General features: G+C 41.4%; 2 protein-coding genes across 2 annotated transcripts in view; both read right to left on the bottom strand.

Annotated features, from left to right (window-relative positions):
- LOC108888214 (calsyntenin-2) overlaps window positions 1-11,206 on the bottom strand; it is a 233,152-nt gene extending 221,946 nt beyond the window's left edge. Inside the window, exon 1 of the mRNA XM_018684112.2 lies at window positions 10,707-11,206. Coding sequence (XP_018539628.1) covers window positions 10,707-10,770 — 64 coding nt within the window. The 5' untranslated portion in view covers window positions 10,771-11,206. The remainder of the gene's footprint in view (window positions 1-10,706) is intronic.
- A 7,333-nt stretch (window positions 11,207-18,539) lies between these two features.
- Window positions 18,540-20,351, bottom strand: LOC108888162 (lysophosphatidic acid receptor 6). Its single transcript, XM_018684001.2, has one exon. It carries the CDS (start codon window positions 20,237-20,239, stop codon window positions 19,361-19,363), a length of 879 nt encoding a protein of 292 aa, XP_018539517.1. The 5' UTR covers window positions 20,240-20,351; the 3' UTR covers window positions 18,540-19,360.
- Between the last annotated feature and the right edge of the window lie 752 nt (window positions 20,352-21,103).

The raw sequence follows: 21,103 nt of genomic DNA, 5'->3' as shown, positions 1-21,103 counted from the left end.
CCTGGCTAAGCCTGGCCGTCGGTAATTACCTCCACACTAATACCGCACCAAACCCAGCAAGATCATGGAAAAAACACGAGGACCAAAGAGGACATACTGAAAAAAAGAGAGGACAGATTGAATTTGTGATATTATTGGCTAAAAGATTAGACAAAGACCAACAAGGAAAAGACATGAATGAGGGTAAGATGGAGGGAGATAGAACAGAGGATGAACTGGGAGGGGAGAGTGAGAGGATGCAAAGCAGTGGGAGGAGCAGGTACATGGTGACCCAGATCCTCCTCCCAGTACCATGAGGGGAGCTGCTACAGCCAGGCTGCTGTCTGCTGCACGACCGGAGCAAAGGATGAGGAGATACAAACAGGACACAAATAGGAGCTGAAGCAGCAGCTACAGTGTGACAGCTGGTCTAAATCACAATAAACATGTGGAGACATGCAGGTTTGAAAAACAATCAACTTGTGACAAATTGTGTACATTTGCTAACTACTACAGTCTGTTGGGCTTCGGTAAGAGCTGACAGTTACTCGGTGCTCTCTCTCTCTCTCTCCCTCTCTCTCTCTCTCTCTCTCTCTTTCTTCTTTTTCTTCCTGGGGAGGGAGATGGGAGCACCTTGGTGATTTTTCCCAAAACACACAGGGACAAATGAGGCCCTGAGCGTCCCGTTAAAAATGAAACAACCCAGCAGAGAGTTCACGTCCCTCAGGATTTGACCTAGACGCAGGTAAACACACACACACATACACACCGACAAACCTATACACACACAGGTTTGGGCATGCAATTACTGAGCCTGTGCAACAGCCACAGGGAACTGGGGTGCACCTTTACAGAGGGGAGAGGAGGAGTTCACAATCTGTGTGTGTGTGTGTGTGTGTGTGTGTCAGTGGCCCAGTTACAGCGGAAGGATAAAATTGCTGCATCCGTGACAGGCCTTCTACACAAAGCTGGTCCCACCTGTTCATTTCCAATGCTCCACCTGTGCATGTGTGTGTGCATGTGTGTTTGTGTTCAGGCATTCATGTGTATGTGTGGGCAAACAATCACTACAGAGGTCTTGAAATGAGGGACACTATATTACATGGACATATTTCAAGTTTTGAGCCTTTTGCTCCTCGTAAGTCATGACACACACACACATACTTCACCATGAATTCATCACAAAGCCGCAGGATTCAAGGATCATTGCGTCTAGATTTCTATAGCAGGTTGAAAATATGGCCGAGCAGCCGGTATGTGAGATTTGTTGGCTACAATTCAATACACTTCAGACTGTTGGAACACTATTTATTTTTAGATGCTTTACGGTTCTTGGCTTGTTGGCCCTGATGCTAGGGAGAGTCATGGACAGACAAAGAAGGAACATACACACTCGTATTTGTATATTCTCAATCAGTGCTTTGAGCTTAAAGGCCATGAAAACTTTCAGGGTTTAAAATTATACTCCACAGTTTTAACATTGCAACAATGCTTATAGTCTTCATCTCCAACTAATAATAAATTGCCACTTGAGGCAATTTATCAGACAGCTCTGTTGTAACTGTTGTGGTAACACTTTCAAAGACCACTCCCAAACACACTCTGTAAAATCAATGCACCCTTTAACAGTCAAAATAACATTACATTTTGATCCTAATGTTGCTAAATCCTGATTGGTGCAAAGAAATCCATGGCAGAAAAGTGTGTGTTCCTGTAGAACTAAATCATGCATAGTAAGAAGCTGATTATAAAAACAGCTTTTCGGGGCCTTAAAATTAGGGAGAATTTCACATCATCCAGGTTCACATAACAATTATGTCTACTGTGTAAAAGTTAAACATTAAAACAGCGCTGTTTAGCATTACCATTGAGATGCTGCACATTTCCTGCCCATTTTCACCCGTCCATCTGTCACTCATCAATCACTGCTCTGCCTTATCATAGGCATGACAGGCTGTCAGGTCCCTGGTGTGTCCTCACATATCTCCACCCCAGCAATATTCCTGCACGCTGGTGTATGCAAATGCCCACTTATGCCGAAGCACGAGCTAATGGAAAGACAAAATCTTCCAGTAACTCTGCTTTCAGCACAATGGATAGCTCCACGGATACGGTTTCTTGCTGAGTGGCATTGGCTCATTTCAGGACCAAGGACAGTGCCAGGCATTCGCCTCATGTCTGTGTCTGTATAACTCGCCTGTTGTCTTGCAATTTTCAGTGAGAATACAATATTTCTAAAGCTGGATAAAAACAACACTCTCCGCCATCAAAACAACAGCAGTGTTGCTGCTTTCAAAGCCTTTATTGTAATCTAGGATGCATCAACACATATCAAATATACCTAGGCATGAAAATAAGAGTATTAAGCAAGACTAAATGTTTGGCACCAAGCTCTTTTTGCTTAAGACATACATAATGACTCATATTTCAGAGAACATGAAAAGAAAGTAGCAATGGTTTGATAATAGCACAACAGAGATAATGTAGGTAAACAGACATAAGCCAGGCAGACCTTGTCTCCAGTCACTACCCATCATAACCACCACAGAAGGGTGACAGACTTTGTAGCATCTGCTAGCCGGCTGGACTAATGCCAAGGGTGCTGACACTGGTACTATAACTCACAACAACCAGCACTAAATAAGATGCCTTTTATCAGGGCCGACATATCTGTGGACCTCCTGCTGATGGAGCTTTAACTGTGAAAAAGCCCTGAGCACTATGAGTCTGTGCATCTACAAGTGTAGAAGAAAATGTTTGAGGTGGTTATGTGTCCATAGGAAAGCAACGCCGTATGTTTATTCATTTAATTGTGTGCATGCAGGAATGTTTGGGGTGTATAGATATAAGCTCTGCCAGCGCCTGTTCAGCCTGTAAGTGGCTAGCATATGGGATGACAACTGTTGCCTTCATGGGGAAATGGACAGATTAATTGAAATTGAGCACAGATAGGAGAACAGACACTAAAGTGATGAGCACTTAACACAATCATCAAAGCAAATTCACACAGGGACCACTTGTGTTATGTGTATTTGTGTGGTGTCTGCTAGTCTGTTTTGTGTGTTTGTGTCTGGCTTTGAGGGAATGTAGACTAATGAAGAAAATAACAATTACCGCTTGATTAATATGTGTGTACCGGCCCAATACCTGTGGATAATCATCAGCCTTGCAAACCATTAGCAAATACATGGCGCCAACAGTTTTTAATGGGGTTGTGTGTGTGACAATGAAGAGCATGTGTTCCTGCTTGCAGTGCTGAAACAGGCAACTAATGCTCATGCAGGGCTGACCTGAATACGGAGGTGTCCTTAGCAGTGACACCGCAGTAGCCTTACACTGGCTTTGTAACGTACTGTATTGTGAGCAAACAAGCAGCAGAATAGCAACAAAAGGGAAACAACAGGCAGCGGATTTAGTGAAAATGCTCACATTATTAGTACACAGTGAGCAGAGAAAGCAAAGACCAAATGTTGAGCCTTCAAAAGTCAGTCATCATTTTACAGATTTAACTGTCACTGGCACGATTTAACTAGCACGGCTTGACATTTTGGGGAATACGCTGGCAGATTCAAAGATTGTTATCATTCTTATGTCTTATGTCTGTATACTGACTCTAAAGCTTGAGCCAGCAGTCAAATAGCATAGCTTAGCTTAAAGACTTGAAACAAAGGGAAATAGCTAGCCAAAATCTGCAGCTGTCAGTGCCTGTAAAGCTTAATAATGAATAATACATCTCACAGTGTAAAGGGGGGTTGAGGAGTTATTTCTTGGCTGACCATGGAGTAGTCCCAATAGTTGCTAAAATGTTGAACTATTCCTTTAATATTTAGTTATTTAATATATTAACTAAAAAAAAAAATTAAAATAAAATATTAACTAATATTAAACTAAATATGCCAGCATGCCAATTTGATCAAATCCATAATATAAATTACATCAGGATTGATGTGTCAGGGTTGGTTGAATATAAATTTTAGAGCATTAGGACCTCTAATAAATAATTGTTTCTTTCTTGCCTCTAATAGGCTTTGCTGCAAACCTGGACAGGATAACAAATGGATGGATAGATGATTATTTCCATTAAAACTAGGAAGCAGGCAATATCAACAATATACATACCAGTCACACAAAGTGAATGCCAACATTAAAAGCAGAGAGCTGTCTATAAGTAAGTCTGCACTCAACTCAGAAGGCTCCTCTTATCAAGTGTGAAGATTCATGTGTCACAGAGACAGAGATCTGCAACTTTCTCTCTGACCCTCTCTTCTCTCACTCATCCTCTAATTCTCTCTATCTCCTCCTTCTGATCATTCCTCTGAGGTCAGCCAGACCCAGCTGGTGGAGAGGGACAGGTCAGACACTATCCATCTAACCCTTTGTTACTCATGTGTGTGTGCGCACGTGTGTGTCTTTGTGTGCATGTGTGTCTCACTATGTGTCATCACCTCGCACTGAAAAATAGAGGAGAGTCCAGTGATGAGACTAAACTAGAAGTAAGTGATTGGAAAACAGGAGCAAATGGATGAGAGGAGGACTGAAGTGGTGGCAGAAGGAGTCCCTTGAAAATCCTGGAGAGCTCTCGGCTGTGTGTGTGTAAGCAGTGTCTGTTGCATCTACTGTAGGCCATGAGAGCAAATCAGCAGGGGAGCAAAGAGTCTGGCAAGGCACTTAAAACATCTAACAAACTTGATTATCCTGAAGAAGTGGTGACTAAGTGTGGCACTGAAGTGATGACATATACATGCTCACAGAGGCATGAAGTTCTGGATACACTATGAGCCAATAATGTCTGGAGAGTCCAAGTGAGTGGAAATTCTTGTCTCAGCTATGCATATTTCTGACCACCAAAACTGGACAAAGTTACTTTAGAAAGAAGAAATAAACTATACAGCCAATAGTATGTGGATAAGCCTGTTTGATACATTTCTGGTAGCCATTAGATTTTGTTGACAACTTTCACATACAGGGACAACTGTAGAGATAACTGTGACAGCACAGTATGTAGACAACTCCATCCTCATACTTTGGGGTCTGTGTTTTTTGTGGTTTGGGTTCAGCCCCTTTGTTCCAATTCCTGGAAATCATAGAGTGATATTTCAGAGTGCTTTTAACTTCATAGTAGCACTTGCCCGTGCCTTGACTTCAATCCTATCCAACACCTTAGAGATGAATTGAAACAGCGAGCTGTGTCTTAAGGTCCAAAATCAGTGTCTGACCTCACTATGTTCTTGTAGCTGAATGAAAGCAAGGTTCAAAAATCTTGGAGAGTTTTCCCACATGAGCGGAGTCTGTTATGTCTCAGCAGGAGATTAATCCCCATGGTTTTGGACTAACATGTTCAGCAAGAACATAAGGATGTAGTATACAGGTGTCTACATTCTTTTGGTCATAGTGTAATAGATTTACAAATGACATTGAATTCCTGAGTAATTCAATAAGTTCAGGGGTTTTGTCACTAGAGCCTTACTCAGTCTGGTATTACAAGTAGCTTATGGAGGCTAACGTTATGCAGCTTTTATACATCATACATTTCACCAATTAATGACTCCTCCACTTGTGCTCTTGCTATACTAAGTTTCAGCATTTACCATTATCAAGGAACTGCCACTGCTAATCAGCAGAAGTAATTTCATTAAAAACTGTACACTGAACCATGAAAAGTTAAACTCACCCTAAAAAACACACCATTGATCAATTCAGTGATGCAGGGGTGTTTTTGCTACAGCCTTATGTTAGCTAACTTTAAACATCTGTGTTAAAAATATTACAGTTTGCCAACTTTGTGACTTCCTGCGATGGACTGGCGATCTGCTCAGGGTGTACCCCGCCTTTCGCCCAACATCAGCTGGGATAGGTTCATGCCCCCCCGCAACCCTTATGGATATGCAGTATAGATAGTGGATGGATGGGCTTAATGACTTTTCTCCTCATGTGCTACTGATATACTACAATTTAGCATTAAATCTTATTATTTACTGTTATCAAATATTGCCACTTATGGCTGCAATGGTAAATGGACTGTACTTATATAGCGCTTTTCTAGTCTTTTCGACCTCTCAAAGCACTTCATACTACAGATCACATTCACCCCATTCACACACATTCATACAGCACTTGTTCTATATATATAAGTGCTTTCTAACACATACACACATATTCACACACCGATGACACATCGGAGGCAATTTGGGGTTCAGTATCTTGCCCAACGATACTTCGGCACGTGGACTGGAGGAGCCGGGAATCGAACCACCGATTGGTGGGCGACTGCTCTACCTCCTGAGCCACAGCCGCCCCACCACCACTGTTCAGTGAAAGCAGACTCACTGAAACATTAAACTGAAGCACTTCTTTGCTGAGTTTACAGATGTAAAGTGCTAGGAAAAAGAGAATATTTAAACATCTACAATTCCATGACAACTGGGCAAAATGTATCTGCAAAGATCTGAAGTTTATGTGATGTGAAAGCTTCAAAAGTGGCTACTAAATATGGTGAATCTGTTCAATGTTAAAACTCTTTCCTTTCTTTTCCTTTCCCCAAATGCTCAAATCTCAAAAAGACCCTGGAGATACTAACTTAATTTTGCAAAACTCACTCTGGCCAGGTCTCTGATCAAATAATCTCTCTCTCTCTCTCTCTCTCTCTCTCTCTTACACTTTGTAGGGCAAATCAATGGGCCTTAGCTGTCTGAATATCTGCTGCCAAGTATGGTCAGCCGTAACCACTCAAAGACACCAGAAAGAAAAAAAAAGGGAAGAAAAGGAAGAGAGAGATGAAACACCCACACTCACTGTGCAGTGCAACCAGTTCAGTCAGCAGCTGAACTACATGCCTGCACACAGTGACTCCACTCCTCCCCCCTCCCTCCTTCTTCCACATCTAAAAAGACAATAGAGTTGGAAGAGACAAAAATACAGGAGAACAAAAGGAGTCAGATACTGTATATAGTGTAAAGATGGAGGAAGACGTGCATAGGCCATGGTGGAATACCTTAGATAAACACACTACACTAAGATCTAATAATAGCTTTCAGGGACAAAACTCCCTTTCATTTGTGATTTTCTGTGTATGTCTAAAAGGAGACAACAAACACCCACTCAGCGCCACTTTACACTCATCTGATACTTAACATTGAGGCGGAGAGGAAAAGGCCTGATTTCTCATTAGCAATAAAAACAGCATTTCTTCACTAAATGTTCAACATGGTGTAAGGAGCTGTGTAATACTCATGTCACCGGGCTCGCTGCAGATCAGTAATCACAGGATCACAGCAGCCCTCAGTCTCCTCCTCATTTGAAGACAATAGCTTAAAGTTATCCACCCTGCCTCTATCTTTTGTCTCTGATGGCTATAGAACTGCGCTGGGATCAGTGCCCTGGCACTTCTCTATTGCCACAGCCAATAAACCCTCCTACTGGTCAAACGGCACAGGGCTGTGCAGAGATCAGCGGAGCTTTGAAAACAGAGGACAAAGCAAGTGTTTGTAAAAAAAAACAAAAAACAAAAAAACAATCTGTGATGTTCCTCCATGTCGCTGAGCCCTACCTCCCCTGGCCGTGGCAGGCCAGGCAGGATTTGTGCCGCATCCAGTGTCACAGCCTCGTTGGAGGATTTATAGAGTGCTCCCATAATGCACTTCCTCTCTCCAAAGAGAGGGACATAAATCTGCCTCTGTTTTTTTGTCACCCCCCTTTTTTATTTGCTAATGGGATCCTCAAATGACTATCCTCTTGGCTTTCTTTATCCCTCGTACTCAAAAGCAGCAGCTTACGCATACAGCCACACATACAGAAGTCTTATATAGAAAACCATAGATTATAAGACCGGTGTCAATTAATCCTGCAACTTCACAGCAGGTATCAGACTAAAGCTACAGTCTAAAGCTTGTTACCGTGAGGCCTTTCCAAAGGCCTGTTTCTGACAGAAAAAATTGTAGTGTGTTTATCTGGATATAATAAAGCAGCAAAAAGGTTCCACCAACAACAAGACACACAGTGGGTAGCTGAATTAAAATACACTGTGCTGGTAATGAGCTATCTAAATTCAGAGTTCATATTGCTTGGAATTACACAAAAGCAGGGCTCCGGGGCAGCACTGGCAAAAACTCTATAGCTCTTTCTGCCTCGCTGCCAGAAGATTCTCCCTGTCGAGCGGCGACACGGTCGGTCCTGGGGAAATCGTTTGAGCCACAGCATGTATCTGTGAATGCAATAATTCCTTTGTAAACGACATCACCTCCTCGCCCATTTCTGCATACTTGGCGGCTGTCAACATGTTGGCTGCACTCTATCACTCTCCCTAGGTGTGCATGGGCAAACCCCCACACACACACACACACACACTCACGCACACAGATGTTAGGGGTTGTGTTAGCTCTGATTACTGACAACTCTGAAACACATACTAAGTAGATGCAGACACATTTAGATACACACACACACACACATGCATGCTGAGTCTGAATGGATGGCTTGAGGGTGACGGTGATTAAAGGAAGTCGCACGTCCACGCTTTCCTGGAATGAAATGGTGGCTAAATAGAAACTGACAGGGTTAGCGGCGCTTCAAAGTTATCTGGAAAACAGCTTCACGTATCGGCGCTACGGAGGTGGATCCTCTTGACATGAATTGCGCTATTTCAGTTGTCATTTCAAAAACTGAAATGGAGAAACAGATATAGGAGTAAGAAATGGGAAATTATTTTAGGTTTGTTGCTTCTAAGGTGGTCCTGCTTCCTGCCAACTGTGACAGGAAACGGGAAAGGAAGCAAGGGTCAGTGTAGCAACAGATAGCAGACAGACAGAACCGGCAGACAATACACTTTAATTTTCTCCTGGATTTAACTGCACTGTACAGTGGCCCTGGGGAATCAATTAGAACCATGGTGTGCTTGGTTTTTCCACCCCCACTGACTTGGCAGTAATTTGTTTACTTCACAGCCAAGCTCTAGATACAAAAAATAACAAACCATGCCTTACAATGCAGCTATCCTGTTGTTTCTTGTTGTATTACATATATGAACATGTATGTAGAGTTACGTGTAAGAACAGGCAGCATCCCCAAACAGGTAACAAGCAGTCTCTGCATGAAATTGCAAACACTCAGATCCTTGAAAACAGCAGATGATAGTTATCCCACTGCTTCTTGCAAGTAAATCCCATTAAAATAAAAGTGCATAAGGAAAGGCTTGACCTCTGAGCCAGGTCATGGCCTGCAGCAGGTCTATCAGCATATGTTTTGCTTCCACACACAACAAAGATTGCAGCTACAGCCAGCCGGCCAGCAGGGAGGCTCTTTCCTGTGTCAGGAGGTAAGGAGGATGAACAGTTTATTACACTTGTGGTGTCTCTCGGCTGCCAGATGAAACTGACAGGTGTCACCTTGTTATTTCTCTGTGTAAAAAGCCAGCCTCGGTCTACAGGGAGTTGATTAGCACAAACCTGTTGCCGTATTTACCCGCTCACCTACGGCACATGCCAGGCGCATTAGAGAATTGAGCGGTCCCCGCTGCAATGGGGGAACTGGTAGACGTAAAATTAGCTCAGTGCAGAGGCAAAACTGCTAACAGTATGGCACACATTTATGACATCTGGATGTCATTATTATAGATATGTTGATTTGGGGATTATTTGTCACGTGTTTAGGAATTTTAATGAGCTATGAATTAATCTAAGATAAATCCAACCCATGCTTAATTTACGTAATGTAAATAATGCACACATTTTCACATGCCTTCATCAAAGTTTGGGACAATTTGTTAAAGCTTTTATTCTGTAAAAACAAAGCCTGCAGAAGCTGAACTTTAATTGCAGCGCTAACAAGTATGAACCTGAAAATATGGCCACAATCTGAGTGCTGTCACGTTTGTACTCACAGCCATCACAGTCATTTCAGATTTGTTTAGATATGATGACCTTTACTTTTTTTTGATAGCTTTGGTAGTCAGTCTGTCCAAAACTGAGTTGTGTAAATTCTGTTTTAAGTGGGTGTTCTCTTAAATCCACAGTAAGCTAATTATGGGTCACATGTGCACTATTAACACCACTGTTTTAATTATAATCAATTTCAAATACGTTTAAAGGCACTGGAAGACCTCAAATGCTTTCAGATTTTGACACAAAGAAGGACTTTACAGATTATCTGCTCCACTTTCCTCCTACCTATCTTTACCTATTAGTCACAAATAGATCTTAACAGTGAAGACCAACAGTCCCATAACATCTAACGATGTTACACAATGTTTCTCCTACATGCAGTTCCCGAGAAAGAATATTGGTTATGTTGCAACAAATAAGAAAAGCCACGTACAAACAAAACTGCAAATCCCGAACTCAATATTATAGTGATGTCACATGAGATTAACCCAAAAAACAGGCTATAAGAGGAAGTCACACACAGAAACACAAGTCTCCGTAGAACTGCTGTATAAATGCCACATAAAACAAATACACTCAAGTGCTATTAGGAGCTGTACAGTTATACAGTAATGTAGTGTTCCATCTACACAAGTCCAAGAGAAAAATCATCATTTTCTTCATGAAAGAATATCAAACACACACACACACACACACACACACACACGGCCTCAGTAATCAGTTATCTGTATCAGATGGACATTACTTTCCATACACACACACAGCCTCCCCGGCCACATCTACTTATAAGAAAAGCCGTAGCGTACTCGCAGATGCGCATCACATAAAGCAAGTTGCCCTTCACCCACGTACCTTTGGTGTGAGCAGCGCTCAACGCCAGAGCCACTACAGCCAAAACGCCGGCTATTCTCAGCATCTTCTCGGCGGAGGTTCAGCCCGAGGAGGGAGAGGGGACTACGGAGACCTCTTTCCTCTTCTCTCCTCCTCTTTCTTCCACTGTCTTTCTCTCTCCTTCTCCTTTCCGCCCTCTCCTTCTTACTCAGCGCCTCAGGTTCTCTCCTATCTCTTCGAGCAGAGTGTGGAAACAGTTCACTGATATGTGGGACAAGACGAGCAGCGTGGAGTAGAAGGACACCGGGTACCCACAAACGCACCTCGCCGCACCGCACCACACCGCGCGCGTCGCACCGTAGGTTGAAGTGGACAGTCGAGGCAGCAACTAAAGTGGTTTCTGCTGAGACGGGACCAAAGAGCAGCGCACCCCGGGACGAGACCGAGCGACGTCACAGGGAGGAGAGAGATTGATTCAGGCGCTTTTTCCCCTCTCCCTCTCTTTCTCTCACTCTCTCTCTCTACCATCCTCCGCCCTCCCCTCTCTCCTCCTCCCATCACCTATCTCTTTGGAGCATCCCAGCCCACTCCAACTTATCACGAGCCTGCCACGCTGAGGAGGAATCCATAATGAAAACAATAGTTTGAAAAGCATTAACCACCTTGTCTTAATGTAACTGACTCCTTTAACAAGTCCTTAAATAAAAAAAAACATATGAGATATTACATGTTTAGAGAAAGCCTTACTGCTGTCATGCTTGTATTGTGAATTAAACAGTTTCAGCTTGTAAATGTTTAAAATAACAGCAGAGTTAAAATGCCATAAAGGTGTCATTATAAAGTCACTACAGAACACTAAGTGCATATTATAATAGTGTACAGTAATACTATGATGAGCAGAATGCAAGAGTAAAAAAAAGCCATACAGTTAAATGACTGTACATCCATAATAAGTACCACAGATACATGAGTAATTTGAATACTGCAGTATTGTTTGTTACTTGGCTCAGGATGTGATTGTAGTTGTGCCAACGTATTGTCATTATGAAACTGTTTTATTTTCTTTTTGATTCACCTTTGCAGTGAAAAAGCAACACTTCTGAATTTCTTACAGTGATATTTCTAGACTAAATGATTTCAGCTGCTTTCAGCCTGAGGACTCTGTCTTAGCCTTCATAGGAAAAGTAGGCAGAGATAGATAGTCAGGTTTTAATAGAAATGAAACGCTAAAACATTTACTCTGGGATTCATATTATCATAGAGAAAGTCTTTAGTCTGCATCTGAAATTTCAAATATTGCCACTGTTTTCTGAAATATGCAACAGAATTAAAAATCCCAGAGCAACATGGTTCATTTTCCCACAGGTAACTGTGCTGTTTCCTGTGTTTCGTGGTAAGGGAGGGAAAGATCCTTACTTCATTCTCTCAGTTTGTCTGTGAGAAGTGTGTGGGCGTGTGTTGCTGGCATGCATGAGAGTGTGTGCATGTGTGTATTTGTTGGTCCCGGGCAGTAGGATTAATAATAACTTTTTCAATTTTCCTGAGTAGCCCTATCTCAAAGGAACTTTTCTCTTGGACTATCTCTCCTGGTTAAGGATTATTCTGGGAGGCAGAGAAAATATTGCCAGCGTTATCTAGAGGGAGAAAAGAAAATAATACAAACAGATGACAATGCACAGATTTGAATCCACACCATCTAGTGATGAAATTAAATTTGGGCTTCTTTTCAGTGGGAAATGACCTAAGTGGTGTCTAGTCAACAAAGAGGCTTTCCTGGGCTCGTGTACAAAAGAGCAAGTGTGAAATCGAGCCATGGTTCTCAAACTGAGGTGCTGTGACACTCAGGGGGCCTAAGCAGTATTACAAATATTAGAATTCAACTATATAGTTAGAGCATAATTTAGTGATTAGAATGACATTACTTTAACATTACATAACAGTACAACAATAAATCCCCCATTTAATATATTGTTCCTTATGATATAAAATGTTGCTTTTCCATAGAGCATTTAAGGATATGCAATATAAGCTAATATATTCCTCAAGGCTTTACAGCTGCGCCACAGATCTTCTACAAATTACAGCCATTAATCAGTGAAAACAAATATGGTAACACAGAAAAGCTGTGCACGAAATAACTAATCTTAATCTAGCAGGGCAAGTCACCTGGGGGGTTCAGTGGCCCCAGTTATTTTCTGAGTTTAAAATGACTTTCTATATCAGTGACCAGGCTGCATCAGGCAAAATACTTTCACTTTTTTCCATCAAAGCTATTTTCAAAATTACAACCTGCTGCAAATGGCCAATTTTGTTAGAGGTCCGGCCCTGCTCTCGAGGTTTTCCATGCTTTTTCATTATTCTCACACATTATGCCCACTAGGCTACTGTACCCATTGCCCTGGGAATAGTGAACTGCAAGCTATGATACTAATGTGATATCACACTGTGTCTGTCTGTCTGTGCAGACTGCAGAGGGAAAAAACAAAAAAGTTTTTCTCACGCCGTGTGTGTTTGGCAATCTAACCTGGCTGAGTAGTTTAATGTGCAATTCTATTTGTCTCCTGTAAGGATTTCACTTTTGGGAGATATTAGTGGCACACATTATAGGAGACCATTTGCTGTGTAGGTTGCTAAATGATGATGGAAACAATACGAAGAAGATGAGGATATTAATTTTAAATTGATGATTACAGTGTAGGGTAATAAATATATAACGTGCAGTGAGAGCTGTCAGTTTGCTCCTCCCACAACAACTAAAGCATGAACAAGGAATATATAAATAAGATGTTTTCCGAAGCACCGCTGTATGTAGAGAAGTCAGCTTTTTTTGGTGCTGAGGCACAAGGACACTCTAAGGTTGTCCAAACTACTAACAACCTAAAAATGTCACAGAGTGCATTGTGTTCTCGTAAAACAGAAGCATGACAGTGGCCTGCAGCACTGGAAATTAGATAAACTTTGGGAAGAAAGTCTGATCATAAATTCATCAGGCTGTAATAAAGTAGATGTAATAGTTTTGTTTCCTATTGATTTTTGTTCCTTGAGCAAAATCTCAAGGCTGCCCTGGGCTCTCTCCACATCCATTTATGATCCACTGCTGCAGAGCACCACAGCGCTAATGAGTCACCCTCAGTGCACCTGGGTGGCATTTCACATAGTGGAACATATAGAAGCTTTTGTCACTAAGCAGACTTACATTCAGCAATAATCTAATGTATGCTACATCTCAGGCACTTAGCTGAGATTTATGAGTTACAGATAGAGGATAGCAGCATCATTGAACCCAGAATACTATATAATTGACAATGCAAGTAGGTGTTATGAATGGTCAAGGTAGAGCGGGGACACAATGTGGTTGTCTATGCAATATAGCACTATCTAACACAATATAATGTTCATGTCTCATCACTGCTATATAGTTGAGCTGCAACAATATAGTACATGTAGATGATAGTTTAAAGTACTTTTTTTTGCTTTTATCTTTCCTATGAGGAATACACCCAAGAATCCTGTTGCACAGACACACACACACCATCTCTCCTTTTTTCTCAGCTAAGTAGGTCTGGGTGGAGATCGCTCTGTGCACAGCAAGTGTGACAGATAGAAAAGCACACTCATGCATCTTAATTTGATCATTTACTGAACACATGGAGAGAATAGAAAAGCCATCTTCCTTCATTGCTGAAGCCAATGGTCCATTGTGTTGTTATTTGGCGTATAATCATAGAGAAGTGAATGCCTTATGTGTCTCTTATAGCAGGGTCCATCTGAATGTTTGAACATTAGCTTGTGGAAAATGTGTTTAGACTTTTACGTTAAAATCTAATGTTTTTTCTTTCCCAAGGGATACATTTCATCTTGAGACTGCAGAGCAGGTCCCAGCCAGATGGCTCCCTGCTGTTGTTCCTGTCAGTCTCCTTCCTGTCTGATGCTGCTCCTGGACACGAGACAGCTCCTCTTCCATCTTGTGCCTTCGGACAATCAACTGACACCTTCCTCCTCCTCTTATCTGTCCCTCAGCTGAAAGGTCATTTTGACTCAAGTGATCCTGTGTTTCTATTTGTTCCATCTTCCATCCTATATCTTCCCTTTTGCCCTCCCTTTTGTTTTTCCCGATGCCTCCGTCTTCTCCTCGACTCTATACGTGGCCTAATCACTCTACTGTAACCGCGTTCAGATCTATCTATCTACCCCTCTCCACCCTCGCTCTCCTGTTAGTGTGTTTGACAGAGTGCAGTGCCTCCGCATGCTCCCACTGACAGCTGGCTCGGGCTGGAGGAGGAGGGGAGGACGGGGCAGGGGAGGCAGGGGAGGGGAGGGATGAGAGGAGGTAGAGAAAGGCGAAGAGATAGACTATCATCCCCCCGGCGTTTCCCCCCGGCTCTTTCTGAGGAAGTGTCGTGGCGCCGCTTTGATGCCGCCTACATCATGCAGAGGTCTGAAGCTGTGAGAATGCCTTCTGGCCCCGTTTTGCTTCGCCTCACTGGCAGGAACTGGGCCAGAAGTTGTCATCTGCTCAAAGTCTTTCACATCTCTCAATCCCATTAGCCTACTGAAAACTATAAAAGCAAATATTATTTTCTCCCCAGTCAGACAATGAAAATTCACATTCAAAACATATGCTTGTTTTTTTTTTCTTCTTCTTCTTCTTTCTAGTTTGGTCTTACTCAACCTAATTTTTGCTCTCTGCTTCTTCTCCTCTCGTCTCTTCATCTGAAACATCACCCTTCCTTGGCTTCCATTCATTTCTACAATAATTTTAGCTTGCTCTAAATTGTGAAATCTGTCACTGCTAAATTAAATATTTTCTGTCAGTTATATAATCGTTATGAGGTCATGTAATTCAGACGTCAAATTAAAAATTAACAGCAACAGTCAATACAGACTTGATGTTTAGATAAACTGAGATGAGTAGTTAAAGCTTTTCACAGGCAGTCAATAGAATTACTCAAGAAAGTTTTAAGAGTATAAATGATTTTCACACTGTACAGAAATAAATGGAAACCAAACGATGAAGCAGTGAAGAATTTAAAACATTATAGCATGCAGTAAACGTATTCACAGTTAACGGTCGAGTCAAGTTTGACAGTTTTCTCTCATTCATTTTCTTGGCAAGAGATGATAAGGCCACCACTCACACTGAATGTGAAGCCACAGACAGCAGCCTGTTCATCATCACCATATTGTTGACATAGGCATAAATCCCCCACAAAGTCACAACTTTTTGTGCTCTGTTTTTGTATTGAACAAACAAGATATAACATGTCAGTTAGTTTTCAATCCTCTCATCCAACTCAGCAAGAAAGTGAATGAGCTTATGTCATGAAATATTTTCTCTCTGGTGTTGGATAGATGATGACTGTATTGATGTCGATTATAAACAGTAAAACGAAAGTAAAAGTAATTATGCCTGTACTGTAATGTGCAGGTACTGTAAATTTATGTTTAGGCTTGATGCAACTGAGCAAACAGCTTCACACCAGCTTAGCTGCTGTTTCTCACCAACTCTTCCTGCCTCAGCCCATTTTTGCTGAAACTCTAGTCATGTGGATTTTAAGGTTGTCATAATACTTTATGTCAGCAGGTTTAGCTCAATCATTCAGGTCACACACTGTTAAGAAAATGCAGAATCCAAATAACATCTGGTTTTGATTGAGAATGTTGAATTCATTATGTCTTGTGGATAAACAGCAAAACATTTTCAATCAAAACTGCAATTCAGTGATTGGGATTCAGCCCTCTATAGACGTTGTTTTAATATGAATTTTCACTGCAACCTTGTGCCGTATTGAGGCCCCCTGCACATTTCTGTCAAATGATCTCTGGGTTCTCTCAAGGCCTCAGATGCTGGAGGATTGTTGGTCCTCTGCTCTTTGGTGTCTCCTCTGTCCATTCAGTAGCTCACCATTTGGTTTTGTCTGTCCCTCTTTTCTCTCTGCACTGTTTTTTTTTTGGCTCTTTGTGATGCCTGACTCTCCACAGTCACCAAAGCTGCTGCTGTCTTTGAATAGCAGTTCTCCTCTGGTCCAAGGCAGACTTGGCCGCAGTACAACAGGCTTGTTTGTGGGTCTTGGCAGAAATGCTTGCAGACCTGAATATACCTGGGTTGTTTATTTATTTTTTTTGGTAGTGTACTTATGTGAATATTATTGTTTGTGTGCATGCACTAAGGAAAGGACAAAAAAAGAGGAAGAAAAGGCAGAAAGAGAGAGAGAGAGATAGACAGAAATGTGTGTATTTTCTGCTTTTACCTAGGGAGTAGAGGGTCATCTGACTGTGACAGGTCTTAGCAGTCACATTCATGCCACAGTAAGACTCTCCCGCCTCTCCACATCTACGATATCTGTCACTTACAGACGGAGAGCTCTAAACAAATCTGCACTTGACCTTGATAAACACACAGACACACTCACATAAATGAAAGGTAATTCAGAGTCATGCAAACTGAATTTGAACAAATACAGACATGGATGGAAAGCTACATGGACACTTTTGTTCTAAACCTCAAACATTTTCCAGTAACTACAAATCAAGCAAATTTCTACCACATAAAAAAGCAATCCACTAAATGTTGAATAAAACCTCACAGGCTGTTTGGTGTTGAGGGAAAATCAGCAGCTAAAATTAATTTGACTTTATGGCCTCAGCACAGTCAAGATGAAACTGAACAAACAGTGACTGCAGTACTACAGTGTATTATAGCTAAAAATCAACACAGAGGCGGGGTTGTATGAGGAACTGGGTCTTTTCTGTTCATCCTCTCTGCATTCAGCTTCCCCCAGCAGAGGGCACAGGTAAAGGTCACATTAAACATATATGAAGCTGCCCGAGGGAGGAAACCACCTCCAGTCCAAACAGGTCTCCAATTTATGAAGGGTCATGGTAAAGCAAAGATCTGGCCAGCAGCAGCACTGTGGATGACCTGAGTTTATTTGGAAGGCATGGCATTAAACAAATTAAACAAATAACTGTCTTTTATAATGGCACCCATTCATTAACAGGAATGTGTGTGTGTGTTGCAAGTGAAAGAGCGAAAGTTCACACCACAGTTAGAGGGCGGTGGGATGAAATGCCAGCTTAAGCATATGAATTGCTGCACAGGATGAACATCGTGTACGAATGGTTTGTGTGGTTTGGTTTTGTTCCATCAGTGGCCTAGTTAAGAGACAAGAAAAAAAAAGGAGTATGTGTGAGGGAGGTGTTGGGGGCGGGGCAGGGCAGGAACAGATGATCATGTAGTGGGCTTAGCTGATGTAGAGTGTCATAACTGTCAACAACAAATCCCCACAGTGTACCTCCAGATATTACGTCTGGATTGCTTCAAATCTAGATCCTTTTTGGATCAATTTGCTACAGGCATATGCAGATGCCCCTCCATTTGGCAAAGCTTATAGGACTTGAGGGCTGCTGGCTTCTGAAATGAGACACTGACAAAAAGCACAACAGCCTCAGCTGCATTACAGGATTTATAACCAAAGGCACACACAAGACAGCACCAAATAATGTTGTTAATGCCTTATCCAGAAACTGAAAGTTTACTACTTAACTACACACACACAAACACACACACACATGTGTGTGTGTGTGTGTGTGTGCGCGTGTGTGCGCGTGTGTGCGCGTGTGCTGTTGTGTTCAGTGCAACACACTGAATATCCAGAAATAGACACATTTTTTTCATATGCGAATCCCTGGTTTGCATGTGCATAAGCATGCACCCACACACCCATAGGCATGTGGGTAATGCGGTTTACATTGATTTCATACGTTACCACTCGTCAACAGTTGGCAGTTAGTAGGGCATTATCAAAGGCAGTAAAGACTGAAAACAAGAAAAACACTGGACAACCCGAAACATACTTGAAAAAGATTTACTTGCATCAAACACACCTGTCAGAAAGCCAGGATACAGAATGTAAATTTCAATAAGGAACACTGAATGTTTACATTTTGTTAGTTTAGTGGAAAACTCTACAGAGCACTTTTAAAGTTTTTTTTTAAACATAATTTTTAAACATAATATTTAAACATAATATTACATTTATAGAACATCCTTTGTCAGATTGAGTGAACTAAGTTCACTCGTGTGCAGTATGAGTAATGGCAATGTTGTTTTTATTTAATTTCAGATTTTACATTACATAGACTGAATCAAGGCAATTCCCAGTATACCACTGCTTTTGGCTATTTGCCTTTCTTTTTTCTTGCCTTTTTGTGTTGTATCAACAACAGGTCAGTTAAATAAGATATATCCATAGTCAACAACTTTTGTTTTCTGTTTTCAATACAAGTTGCCAACATGTCTGAGAATCCAGGGTTGACACACACAGCTGTTGTTATTAACAGATCCGAAACATCAGATGTGCGTCATACATGCATACATGCAGGGGAACAAACAACCACTGAAAGATAATCACACAATTACGGTAACCTAAATCTGGTCAAAAAAAATCGTATCCCTAGCATCAGATCAAAACATGCATTTCTAGTGATCAATATTTACAACGTGAATGTTACAAATAATAGAATATATAATAGTTATAGGCTCATTTGAAAATGTTATCAAATATATATCATGTTCAGTTTTCCAGTTTGTGATCTTTATATAGCATATCCACACAGAAACAAATAATGCTTATTCTGTTTAAAGTCTATTTATTTAGTAATGCCACCTGTCCCTATCTGTTGTCATCTCTTGCAATAGAGGTGTCCACATCTTCTTGTCTACTCCAGAAGCCATCAAAAGAAAAGTAATACAACAGCGGATCCAAACAGCAGTTCACACTAGCAAGACATATCAGTCCCGTGAGTCTTCTCTCTTCAAAGAAAACAGCTAATGACACAGGCAGAAAAAATACAGGGAACATCATCAAGTTCATGGCAAAAATCAGCATGACATTCACCTTGTTGCTGATCTTTGCAGAGTCATTCAGACGTCTGTGTAGAGTCCAGGACACCAGAGCCGTGGACACAATGTTGACTGCCAGCATGGTGAGGACTAACACAGGCTGAATATAAGTTATTGATGTTGGCTTTAGCTTGTGATCAAATTCAAAACAGGTTTTTTCATTTGTGCTGTTTAAAAATCTTGCAAAGTTCACACTCTCTGGGATGTTCCACAGCACCACAAACAGCCAAATGAGTGCAACAGCTCTCCAGGCCTTGGACGAGGTTCGTAGATGGCGGGACCTCAGAGGATAAACCACAGCCAGCAGCCGGTCAATGCTGATGAAGGTGATGAAGATGGAGCTAGAGCGGATATTGTTGCGAAAGAGCATTGTAATCCAAATGCATGACATATTGTTCAGCGGCCAGGTGCCCGTGGCATAAAAGTAGACCCTCATGGGCAAAGAGATGACGAGCAGCAGGTCTGAGATTGCCAGGTTGACCATGAAGACAGCGCTGGTGGATTTGAGGCTGTGGCGACGTAACAGAATCCACAGTGCCACAGCATTGAGAGGCAGACCCAGTACCATAACAGATCCAAAAACTAGAGCGTATGTTGGGTTCCACATATTAGATACCGTTCCATTTTCTCCCACGGTCACGTTAGACATGTTTCACTTCTGTGAGAAATGCAGAAGTGCAGACGAATGATTGTAACTGTGACAGAAACCACAATAGCTCCACCTCCTCACGAATCAAACCTTGCAAAATGAGTGTGAACAGAGGTTGTTTCTACATGAAGAGGAGGAGAACACAGAAACAGGAAACAGCTTTGACAAGACTCAGAGAGAGGTAAAATACTGTTCAAGCAATACAGGTATTGTGTAGGAGTTTGAAGTCATGGGAAAGAAGCTGTTTGAAATTTTTTTTTTTTTTTTTTTTTAACGTGCTGTACATTATTTTAAAAATCCGTAAGTGAATGCATTTTTTGCCATATCTTTCCATACAGTTTTAATGAAGATGATATATATGAGGCAATTTACAGATTCATTCTGTTCAAGAGGTCTCATTTCTATAATTATAGTATGTAAGTGCGGCCTCTTGACATACCACCTGTACTGCACTAGCAGAGATCTTCTATTGAAACTCCATCTGTAATGGTAATCATGGTAATTAAGCACTGTCACTGTACACAAATTACTGAGTACGCATGGAGGGAAAAATTACTATGATTATGTTTCATATGGCATTTAGGTAAGTGTGTGCACAGTGTTGAACAACTGATGTAGTTGCATGTTTATGTTGGACACACCTGTTGAACAAATAAATGTAAATAACCTAATTACTATGATTACCCAATTTATTTACATTTTGTGGTGTAACAGTGTATTCATTGATATTGTATTCAATAATACTATTAATATTAATATTAATAAATGACTTCAATGGGATTTTGAACAAAAGCTATTTAAAGGATAAAAGTCAACTTTTGGAGGCAAAGTACATCCTATTTTAACTTTCTTTAGATATGTCTT

This window comes from Lates calcarifer, linkage group LG21, assembly GCF_001640805.2.
Source record: "Lates calcarifer isolate ASB-BC8 linkage group LG21, TLL_Latcal_v3, whole genome shotgun sequence".
Taxonomy (NCBI): domain Eukaryota; kingdom Metazoa; phylum Chordata; class Actinopteri; family Centropomidae; genus Lates; species Lates calcarifer.
This window is presented reverse-complemented; position numbering and strand designations above follow the sequence as displayed.

Bases quoted from the DNA above. Each gene is read 5' to 3' on its own strand.
- LOC108888162 (XM_018684001.2), bottom strand. From the start codon at position 20,239: ATGTCTAACGTGACCGTGGGAGAAAATGGAACGGTATCTAATATGTGG.